This window comes from Lactuca sativa, chromosome 9, assembly GCF_002870075.4.
Source record: "Lactuca sativa cultivar Salinas chromosome 9, Lsat_Salinas_v11, whole genome shotgun sequence".
NCBI lineage: Eukaryota > Viridiplantae > Streptophyta > Magnoliopsida > Asterales > Asteraceae > Lactuca > Lactuca sativa.
In genome coordinates this window covers 38,030,097-38,042,397 of record NC_056631.2, presented here as the reverse complement: position 1 = coordinate 38,042,397, position 12,301 = coordinate 38,030,097, and the positions used below count along the sequence as shown (strand labels likewise).

The following is a 12,301-nucleotide window of genomic DNA, read 5'->3' as shown; positions in this document are numbered from 1 at the left end:
CATTGTTTTTGTAGAGGAGGACCATCTTTTTCTATTTCCACGACGGTAAGATCGAGGACCGATAGCCATTATACAGATATGGTAAGCATCTTGCAAAGCTGGCCCGAACCTGTTGTGCGAGTTCAATCAGTCTCGGACAGCGGAATAAACTCTATTCCTGAGTGCTACGTTAAACCAGTATACGATCGGCCCTACGCCCATGACCTCCGGTCAACAGAAGCCAACATTCCTGTTATTGATCCCGCTAACATTGACACCAGTAACCCTACCTTACGCCAAACAACATTGAATCTCATCTCAGACGCTTGCTGCCAATGGGGTTTCTTCCAGGTCATCAACCATGGTGTCAGCCACCATCTGATGGCGGCAACAAGGAATATCTGGCGGGAGTTCTTCCAACTACCTTTGGACGTGAAACAAGAGTATGCCAACTCTCCGGCCACCTACGAGGGCTACGACAGCCGTCTTGGGGTGGAGAAAGGTGCGAAATTGGATTGGAGTGATTACTTCTTTCTTCACTGCCACCCAACTTCAGTTAGAAATGAACGTAAGTGGGCAGCTCAGCCAGCATCTTGCAGGTGAGATCATTAAAACGAGTGTTCTATAATTTTGCATGTTCTGTCTCTTTTTTGGTATTAACGTATGGAGCAGGCCTCCACATGTTACATGTTTTTTTACTCTATATATAACTATATAACTCCAAACTTATATATTCAAAGATTTATAATAAAGTCCTGAATTAAAGTTATATCATTCTAGTGGAAAAAGAATATGTATTTGATCCAAATAATGCTAGTTAGAATGTTCTCATGTCTATGAATCACCTTATAGATAGTGCTCTAATTAAGTATTGTCGGTAACAGGAGTCTCGTTTTAACTTATATGTTTATATATCTATCTTTCTTCTCTTGTCTTATTTTTAGGCTAAAAGCTATTTAAGGTTAACAGATTTTATTTGCTTTCCGATTTTGGGTAACCGATAATCCAGTAATTAGTGGATAAGATAATTTCTTTTATGTTGAGTTTGATATAACTTTTTTCACCACAACCATCAACCAAAATAGAAAAAGGAAATTACAATTTGGTTTACCTTAAATGAAAAATGTAAAGTTGTTTCCTTATATAGAAAGTTTTGAAAGTTTGATTTTTTAGTTAAAACAAATTATTTACATCAATTAATAAAATAATCAAAAATACTTATCTGCTCTTTTACTCTACTTTTGCACATCCAAATTCTTGCACCATTTTTACAATAAAAATTCTAAATATATTCTTTTTATTTTTCTGATTTATATAAATTTTCAAAAATACCCCTTATGTTTATTAATTTTGTACAAATTTGTCTATAACCTTTTTTGTTGTAATAGCTTTACTTTATTTTTATTAATTAAACATGATATAATTATTTTTTCTGCTAGCTTCTTAGTTCTTACTAATTTAGGTTTAATAATATTCATTGGTTATTCTAAAAATATAATTAATTAATTCAGCTAGCATAATATTAAAAGTAACAAATACTGTATGTAAAATGTACTTATATAATTCAATTAACTAGATATACATAAACTCAAGTTTGAAGTTTACAAATGAAGTTTAACGTCAAAATGAAGTTAAAGATTAATTAATATCGATTTTTAATATTCTTTTACACTATTTGACACAACAAATAATCATTTTTGAATTATAGTGGACTAAAAATGAGATTGTTTTGGTGTTTGGGTTATAACTCGTTTGCCCAAAACTATAGAGGGAAATGAATGCAAATTCTTATGAAAGATAAAAGGATTGGTTTAACTAAGGTTGTCGAAATGGGGATCTTATACAATATCGTTTTTTTATTTTGGAAGATTGGAAAATCCTACCAGAATGAACTTATATTAAAATTTACTCGTAAGCTCTTGGATGTAAACTATATATTATAATTTGATATCGATTAAGACACCAATATAGAGTTAACTTCAACTTTTTAAAATGAAGCATGATTTTTGTTGTGGTAAACCATAAAAATAAGGAAGAAAACACGATCATTATGATCTACAACTAAAGACTTAAGATCACAAATGGAAAATCATGATTGTAACTACCTTATAATTTGAGATGAAATGATGAATTGACGATGATCTATGAGGATTTGTAACTTACAATGCTTGATTTTAATTTGAATGGAAGAATTTTTGAAGCTCAACTATATAATAAAACCAAATAGATGAGATCGGATCGTGCTAAGATCTGAAAATTATAGTCGAAATCTTAAGATCCCACTATAGATCTTGTTTAGTCAGATCCTAGTGAGATCGGGATCGTTTTTTGCTTGTAGAATCTTAAAATCATAAGATCTTACGATCAAAATCAGGATCTCAAGAACTATGAGTTTAACTCACCAATATTGACTTTTAATTTTTTTTAAAGAAATAATTAACTTATTACATAAGATTGATATTATCAATAATGATCAAATGTTATATCATTTATATGTATCAATTATCAATTTACCACCTAAAAATGTGTTTATATAACATTTATCAAGTTATTATATTACTCATGAGAAGCAATCCATCTCTATTTCTTATTTCTGTATGCTATCACTATCATATTTTGAATGGCTAAAGTCATACTTTTTATCAAGGTTGCAAAAATCGTTGGACGTTAACTAATCGGTGGATTAGGGTCAAGGGATTAATCGGCTAGATGGAGATTAATCGGGGGATTAATCGGTTATCATTAATTGCTAATTTGTTGAATTTTAGAAAAAAAAATATGACTAATATCATATCAAAGTTCGTAAATATCACTAATATGATAACAAAATAGGTTAATATGATTAATACAACACTAATCATGCCTCAAATAGTTTTCATTGAGATACAAATTTTTCAAAATGTTAAAAATTCATCGTTTTATAATGTTTCACTCATTATATATGTAGGGATTAATCGCTAGGCACCCTCTAATCGGTTGAGTAACGCCTAGGGATTAATCGGGATTTTTACAACAGTTTTTATACGATATTTTTGCTCTTCATAACGTAACTTTTAATTTAGTACATCTAAAAAAGTTTTAAGTAATATATTGTAAAGAAATTGTGTTGAAGCATATATTTATATTTATTCCAAAACCAGTAGCGGTCTTATAATAAAAACAAGAGATATTTCCGATCTATCCTAAAAATGTTTGCACCCAAATTTCGTAATGCTTTTTACTTTGGTCTTCCTAATAAGAGCATGTCAACTTAGTTGAATGGGGTCATTTAATGTATACACAATTTCAATAATGTCATAAATAATGAAGATCTGGTCTTTGATTGATAATGGTCGTTCAATACAAAATAATACGCTTGTTTAATTTCTTGGTTTGAAAAGCCACCATTTTAGTGGTCCATGGGTGAAGCTACTACGTAAATGGTGTTTCAACTTAAATAGTTAAATGGTGCATGTTTTTCAATGCATATGGTCAAAACCTTATATCAACGAATGACATAATCTTTAAATTGATGTGTAGGAAAATGGTGGCCGAGTACAATGATGAAGTCGTGAAACTATGTCGACAATTGATGAAAGTTTTCTCTCTGAACCTTGGATTAGAAGAGGATTATCTTCAGAACGCATTTGGAGGGGATGAAATCTCGGCTTCATTGAGAGTTAATTTTTACCCAAACTGCCCTCAGCCGGATAAATATTTGACTTTAGGAATCTCACCACATTCTGATCCAGGTGGTATCACCATTTTGCTGCCTGATGATCATGTTTATGGCCTACAAGTCCGTAAAGATGATGCTTGGGTCACAGTTAAGCCAATCCCTAATGCTTTCATTGTAAACCTTGCGGATCAACTTCAGGTACTGCTCTATATATTTGTATATGAACTCACACACATTTGTTTATATATGATCTTTATTTGTTTTGTTCTTTGGTTGAGAAATTAAAGGTTCTAAGCAATGCTAAATACAAGAGTGTAGAGCATCGTGTGATTGTTAATTCAAATGTCAACACTGACAATCTGCGTGCATATGCTTATTCCATGTTAAAAAAAAACTTTCATATTACTTTTAGTGTGGACTCTTGCGCGAATTGGATCACTTCTATATATGCCGTATTTATTTCAACATGTATGATAAATTTAAAACTATTTAATTGAATATATAAAGTGGTTGCATCCATTTTTGTCTTTTCTCTCTACCCACATTGCTTTCGAACAAAAAGGAAATATGATTTGATATATCTTCTATATGAGTATATGCTCGCTCCCCGGTTCTTTGATGCACAAATCAACAAGGGGTTGCAAGAATTCAAAGGCGCCTTATCATCTTTCCAAAGTCGGAGTTTTTGATAACTTTCAAACCATGTTTGTTCAAAACTGTGTTAACAAAATTATTAACTTCAATGTTATAAGTTATGGATAATCACTATAACATCAAAATGGACTCCATTTGAAAAATGGTTAAAAAACTATTTTGATTGTCCTTTTTAAAAAGGATGGAAAAAATCCCCATATCGTTGGGGAACCTAAAACCCTTACTCGATTTTGACCAAGGAATCCCAAGTTGACGGAGAAGAGGAATCCCCAAATAAAAAAAAAACACAGATGAGGAAGCCCCGATAAATATATAAATTTAGGTATTATAAATTTATAAAATTTATAATACCTAAATGTTGATCAAAATAACCTAACTTATTAGTAATTACTTGATTACAATTATAATTTTCCTTATTCGTTTATCTAATTTGACATTGTATATAATTTTTTTCTTGATTTATTAATTTTTGCCTCAAATATCATTTTGATAATTTTTTCCTTGATTTTTCATGTATGTTTTTAAATTTACGTAGAAAAATTGTTTATAATTTTTATGCAATCTATAAATGTTTTTATGTTTTATAAAATCTTTTAACATGTGTTATTAAATTTAAATTTAGAGTTTTTCTTTGCATAAAAGTTTTTATATTAAAATAACAAAATTACAAAAATTGTGGTTGTGGTATGTCAAAAATTTGGACTTTAGTCCAAAATGTTTTGGAATTGCAACACTGATCCAAAATAAGTTTTTTGTTGCGAGTTTGGTCTAATTTGTTTTGAAAATACCTAAATTAATGAATTTACCCTTCTTATTTTGTTTTTATTTTTCTTTTAATACAACAGTTAAAAAATAAAGAACAAATTACTGAAATCGTCCTTGTGGTTTTCCAAAATTTCGTGTTTGGTCGCTATCTTTTCTTTTGCACTCGGACCATCCCTATGATATGGTTTTGTTGCGTTTTTCGTTCTTACATACATGAAAAGACTACATTGTCCTACATATTTTAATTTTCAATTTTTTTATTATTTATCTATTAAGTAATAATTAAAAAATGGAAAATAGAACAAATTACTGAAATTGTCCCTATGGTTTTACGAAATTACGTGTTTGGTCCTAACTTTTTTTTTGCACTCGGACGACTACCATTTTACTTTGTTGCGTTCTTCATCCCTGACCAAGGTGAAAAGACTCTTTTGCCCTTCCTAATATATTTTCCCTTATTATTATTGATTGTATGTTTATTAATAATAAAAACAATAATTAGGCCCACTTTACAACCCCCCCCCCCCCCCCCCCCCCGGCACCATAACCAGTTAACCCCACCATATTTTTGCCCCCACCCACTTCTTTCATCACCGGCAACCCTTGCCGACGACCTCCAATTGTCGGACACCAACTCCAACCACCTCTTCTTTCCGATCATCACCATCATTCCTACCCTCACCCACCATACATGAAGATGAACAACTCCAATCGCCGGACACAATCTCTAACCACCTCTTCTTTCCGATCATAACCAAAACCTACAACTCTTTTGGAATCCATTTATTAAGAAAGAGAATCCATATACTGATAGAAGAAATCGATTTCATAAAGTGTATATAGAGACGTGAAACTGTAAGGAAAGAAAAAAATGGAAAAGGGTGTTGGGGGGGTGGTTGCGGTAGTGTTAGCTCCGGTGGATGGTGACGTAGATGGGTGAGGTCACCTGCGTAGGGAAACGAGAGGAACGATGGTGAAGAGGGAGGAGCGAGGAGGGAGCAGGTGCAATCGATGGTCAAACCTCTCGATTGATCAGATGGGGGCAACGAGAAGAAAACGGACTAATTAACCAGATATCCTTCCGTTTTCAGCCCTAAACATCTGTAACTCATCTTCTTCCATCTACCACGTCTTCTTCACCCACTGACTTCAAGAAACATTTCCTTCTACCGCAACCATTTTCAATGATTGCGGGTTTTCATCGATTCAACAACCAATCAATTTGGAAATGATGGTTTTCTTCTGCTCGGTTATCTCATTCCCCTCCCAAATCGGTAAAAGAACAGAACACTTACGCTCTATCTCTCGATTGTCTTCTTTCTCGACTGTCTGTTGATGAACCAGGGGAAACATATACTTCCGCTTTCTTCTTCTGGTTCAATTTTTGGGTTTCCGTGAAAAAAGGATATCGGGGTTGTTATCTGTCTCCATCCATATGCATTCAATAATTTATTCTTTAATTTGCATTCCATTGTTGCTTTTCGGTGGTGATTTGGATTTCAGTTGTTTTTTTTGCAGGTTTCGTTTCTTGATTTGCTTTTGATTTGATTTTAGTTTATTTTGATTTGATTTCAGTAGGTGGAGAAGGAGGTAGATAGAAATAATGGGGGTAGAGAGTGGATCTAGGGAGAGGAAGAATTTTGATGGTGAGGGGTTCAATGGTTGACGACGGTATAGGAGAAGACTGTGACATCCCCAAAATCTCGGCCAGAAAAGACCGATTTTCATTTATGCTTTTAAAATAATTTCAGAGTAAATCTTTTTGATTTGAAAGAGTTGCGGAATTTGTTCCCAAAAACAAAGTATGATAAAATAATATTTACCAAAGCATTTCATAAAGAAATGTATTTTCATTATATAATCAAAACTCGGGATGTCATGTTCCGATACAGTCCATAAAGCATAAACGATAACATTACAAGTCGTTCAACATATATATACATATACAGACTTGTAAACGAAACAAATTGATGATTCATCCATCTTATGCCCTTGCGCCACTTCCTGTAATACAAATAAAACTGAGTGGGTCAGGCTTGGGAGCCTGGTGAGCATATAGGGTTTTCAACCCACAATAAATAATTATATTTAATTCCACCAACCAACAATAACCCAATTACCCATTCCCGTTATTCTCACTTTACGTCCCTAAAACAACTAACATAAGGGACCTAGTCTAAGAATATTTCATCGGGGCGACAACACATGCTTCGGGGGTTCCTCAGCAATATAAGTCAAATAAGGCAACCAGGAGGGGGATGGAGTACAGCGAATGAACACCCAAGTTCATCAACACCTACAGGTGGCGAACCTGCTAGCGTTCCACAGGACTGTCTAGAAAAGTCTGTGGTCGTCATCTAAACTCCGCTAGATGACTAAATCAAAACAACATCGAGGCCTCTCATATGTTTATTACACACCAACTATCTACCCATGTTCTACCCAACATATTAGTAGATAAAACTATACATTTTTATACATAGTTTAAAACCTGTATAGCATGCTTTAATCAATACATATTCCACATAACAGATGAGGCACACACACATAACACATATTTCATAGAGAATAAATCAGATCTATGAGATAGAAGAGAGTGAATATACATTCACACATATAACAACAAAATATACACATAACACGTATTTTACATAAAATACTTCATAATTATGTGTTAGAAGAAAGTAACTACACACTCACCTGATCAGAAGATGATCAGACAGCACTACGGCTTGTAGAAGGAGTATTCTTTGGTAGATCTGGAAGGTCTTCACAAAAATCGAACTCCTCGCGGGCAGAGCTTCGGCTCGGGAATCGCACTTCTCGGGATCTCGGGAGCGTAAAACTTCTTTCTAAACATGGATATGAGATCCGGGGTGTCGGGATGGCTTTGGGGGTTTACACGCAGAGCTTCGGCACGAAAAAGAGAGGAAATGAGCAAATATGCCCGAAACCCTCGCATCCCTTTTATAGGAGGCTGAGGCCTCGCAGTACGCTGGAGCCTTACGCGGGGCGTACGCCTCCGAAATCATCACTGCATGCGTCATCCGAAGAACTAGAGTGCGAGGCATGTCATGCTTCGCTGTATGTTGGACGTACTTCGGATAAGTCCAGTGACTCCCCTTCGGATAATATCGGACATAAGAATTAAATTTAAATTTTAATTATTTAATAAACTTAGAAAATTCATATCTTCAACATACGAACTCCGTTTTCGACGTTCTTTATATCCACACGTAGGTGAGACTACGCTCTACAACTTTCGTTTACACTTCGTCGGCAAATTTTGAATTTATTTTTATTATTTATTTTTAGTAGGCCGGGACAGGAAAACTCCGTTATAAAATCATAACTTCTTCATCCGACGTCCGTTTTCGCCTATCTTTTCATCGTTTCACTACAATTAACGAGATCTTCAATTATCGTTTAGATTGTTTCCGCTAAAAAAACCACTCGATTTCAAATCGACTATTCGGGCTGCATACTGCTAAGTCGAAACTTCGAAAAATCATAACTTCCTCATACGAAGTCAGATTTGGGCGTTCTTTTTATGCACGCTCTCGGTTTAACGAACTCTACGAATTTCGTTTAGATCACTAAGGCTAAATACCGCTTTAATGTAAATTTCACTTTTTACGTCATTTAGCGTTGCCGGTTCTGTCGCGAAACTTCGACAGGTCATAACTTCTTCGTTATAACTCGGATTTCGGCATTCTTTATATCTTCGGAATCCTTGTTTCAACCACTACATCTTTATGCAAAGATATCGGGCTTATCTCATACTTTAATTTTGACGCTTATTTTATTCTTAATTCATTAAATTATAATAATTAAGAAAATAAACACATAATTCACATAATACTCAAATATTTCATCATTAATACTCCAAAATGAGTTACAATGGTTAACCTATACTATTACATCAATGATAATGTCTAGCCTGGAAACACGGGTGTTACAAAGGCCCCCAGAGAATGTAGTAGTTGGAGCAGATGACCCAACAGTGGCTGATTTGGGGCAGTAAGAAGCAAGATAAGTGATAGTGTCCGTGGGTTTGAGATGTAGGCCCATAAATATTTTTTGTTAAACTTTTTTGTTAATAAGATAATATTAATAAGAATTTAAAATCAATTATAGAAAAATAGAAAAACAAATATAAAATAAAAGAAAGGTATCTTAGTCATTTCAGGTGTGATAGGGACTGAACGTGCAACAAATATAATCAATAGGGATGGTCCGAGTGCAAAAAAAAAAGTTAGGGACCCAACACGCAATTTTACCCAAACCACAAGGACGATTTCAGTAATTTGTTCTAACAATAAGGTATGTAATCCTAAACCCTTTTATGTTGATTTCGAAATTACCTAGGGTTTCAATGGTTTTGTTGTTCAATTGAATGTTACATCAATAGTGTTATGACTTAGATCTTTAGCTTGCATGTACCCTTAAGTGTTAATGATTTATCCGCGTTAATACATGTAAAACCAATCAATATACTCTCTCTTTTACCACTTCAATAAAATATTATGTGTAACAGCTTTTATGGTATCTACAGGCTTCATACTCACGCTTACATATGTTTGTTAACATGATATTAGGGATTTAGAATCATCATCGGCTCCTTCTCTTGAACCAATCTTCCTCGGTCCAAAGTAGTGATGTAAACAAGACGAGCTACTCATGAGCTACTCGTGCACAACTTGTTAAAAGCTCGAAATGGGTTGATCCTTGATGAACCTAGGTATGTTATTCGGGTCAGAACCGGACCAAAATGACCAATACCCGAATAACCCAAAAAACAAATAAGGGTAATTGCATGAACCGAAAACTTAGCCGATTAACCAATACGGGTTCAGTTTGGTTCGGGTATTAATAAGTCGGTTCGGTTATTACTCGAATAATATGTACAAGATGATTAGGGACCTAATATAGCCAAAACAAACTGAATAAACTGTATTAGGATTCTATAATCCGAATAATAGAATAACAATGTACTTTTATACACCAACATAAAACATTCAAAGACTAACATAACACAATAACACATTGAAAGAATAGAATTTACATAGTAGATTAACATAATAAGAGTTAATTGCTTACTTGAGTTTCTTCAGTTTGAGCCCAATTTTCCATGACTAGAAGAAGTCGGAATTCATGAATCCTTAGAGGTAATAGGAAGGGTCGATTTTTGAAAGTCTGAAACAAGAGGAAGGATCGACAAAAGTGATTTCGAGATTGGAAATAGTTGAGAAGATTGGTCGATTTTGAAACGACGAGGACATGCATAAGGTTTTTTTCTGTTATAAACGACGAGGACAGAAGCGTGAATCATGATTTTGATTTCTGTCAATCAGAAAAAGAGGACGAGGAATGCTTATTCGGGTCAGGTATTTAGAATTGAATAAGCTCTTATTCTGGTAACTTGAACCGAATAACCCGAGAACCGAATAGGTATAATATAGATACCCGAAACCCGAATCAAATTGTTTATTCAGGCCTAATTTGGTTCGGTTCGATTCAGGTTTTGGTTCAATTCAGTTTTCGGGCCAAATTCTCATCCCTAAATAAACCCGAGCTCCTAGAATACACTCCATTAAATAAATAAGCTTGGTCTCGAGCCTTCAATTGAGGGCTTGTTTTAGCTTGCAAGCTTGAATGATATTTTTTATAATATACTTTTATTTTATATAGACAAAAATGCAAAATTGGTCCCTGTGGTATTCAAAAAACTTTGGATAGGGTCCAAAAAGTTTCCAACTTGCATGGATGGTCCAAAATCAAGGTTTTTCTTTGGTTTTGGTCCTGAAAATATTGAAATGTCCATTTTACCCTTATTATTTCTTTTTACCAATGTTGTAAAAATCCTGATTAGGTCCCGATTAATCCCTAGACGCTACTCAACCGATTAGAGAGCGCCTAGCGATTAATCCATACATACAAAATGACTGAAACAGTAGAACCCGATGAAAATTTAACAATTTGAAGAAGTTATATCTCAATAGAAACTATTTGAGGTATGATTAGTGTTGTATTTATCATCTTAAGCTATTTTGTTATGATATTAGTGGTATTTATGAACTTTTATATGATATTAGTCCCATTTAATTTTTAAAATCTAACAAATTAGCAAATAATGGTCTCCGATTAATCTCCGCCTAGCCGATTAATCTCTTAACCCCAATCCACCGACTAGCTAACGTCGAACGATTTTTACAACCTTGCTTTTTACTATTTTTTTATTGTGTTTAGTATTTAAAAAGTTATAAAAAAATAAAAAATAAAAAAATGTCACCCTACCCCTCTGACTCCACCCACCGTACCCCCTTCTCTCTCTCTCTCTCTCTCTCTCTCTCTCTCTCTCTCTCTCGTCAGCAACCAATAACACTCACATTTATTTGTTCTTCAACATTCAAGAACACCATTGTATCTTCTTCGCTCACATTCTATCTCGAATCCGGCTCAGGCTAGGATTTGCTTTGTAATTGGTTGTACGATACCTTCCTCTCTTCCGATCCACACATTTTCCTTGTCGTCCTTACGTTCATTTATTTTGCACTAGGTAACAAAGAAGACGCAGAAAAACCATAATTATCTCACCATCGCTGGAAACCCTAGCTATGCAATTCCAGAGATAACCGCCATGGTAGCCGGCGCTGCGAAGCCTGTATCTCAACAAAACCCTGAAAACGAAATGAAAATTGAAGACAAGATATCGATTTCTCAACAAAACTTTGTCTCTGTCTACCTCCACCTCAATTCAGGAACATCAATGGCCAAATATACAACATTATCATCTTCTTGAAATCTCCAACCTATTTTTTTAATCGATTTTTGATCTGAAAGGGTTGAACGTCTGAAATCAAGTTTTGAACCAAATTCTATTCGTGGGGCAGCTCTATGGGAGAAGATGAAATCTAAAGTTGAGTTATAGAGCAAAATCGGAGGCCCAAGAACACGCAGATCTAACATCGGAGGTCCAAAAAAAGGGATTTTTATTAGAAGTGTCCCAGACTCAACGCTGAGGAATCTCTTTGTGTAATTTCGCAAAACTCCACCGTCGCTTTGGCTGTTTAGGCTCTGAACGTGAAGAATGGGTGGCGGGGGCTTTGGTGGTCCTGAATCCAAGGAGTGATTTGAAGAAATTTGAGTTATTTCCCATTTTGAAATGTGGTTAATGGTGGTGTATTGAGAGTAGCTTCAGCAAGTAGTTTGTTGGGGAATGCATCTTACTGAGAGAGAAACTGA

At 34.5% G+C, this 12,301-nt stretch overlaps 1 protein-coding gene across 1 annotated transcript; it reads left to right on the top strand.

Annotated features, from left to right (window-relative positions):
* Positions 1 to 37: 37 nt before the first annotated feature.
* Positions 38 to 11,858, top strand: LOC111882728 (jasmonate-induced oxygenase 3). Its single transcript, XM_023879092.2, has 4 exons — positions 38 to 578; positions 3,499 to 3,835; positions 3,925 to 4,089; positions 11,616 to 11,858. The coding sequence occupies exons 1-4, from the start codon at positions 79 to 81 to the stop codon at positions 11,856 to 11,858; spliced, it is 1,245 nt and encodes a 414-aa protein (XP_023734860.2). The 5' UTR covers positions 38 to 78.
* Positions 11,859 to 12,301: the final 443 nt, after the last annotated feature.

Excerpts from the sequence above, each read along its gene's own strand:
- LOC111882728 (XM_023879092.2), top strand. The coding sequence starts at position 79 with ATGGTAAGCATCTTGCAAAGCTGGCCCGAACCTGTTGTGCGAGTTCAA. Across the intron at positions 3,836-3,924 it reads ACCTTGCGGATCAACTTCAG|GTTCTAAGCAATGCTAAATA; the intron begins GTACTGCTCTAT and ends GAGAAATTAAAG. Across the intron at positions 4,090-11,615 it reads GGATCACTTCTATATATGCC|GTAACAAAGAAGACGCAGAA; the intron begins GTATTTATTTCA and ends ATTTTGCACTAG.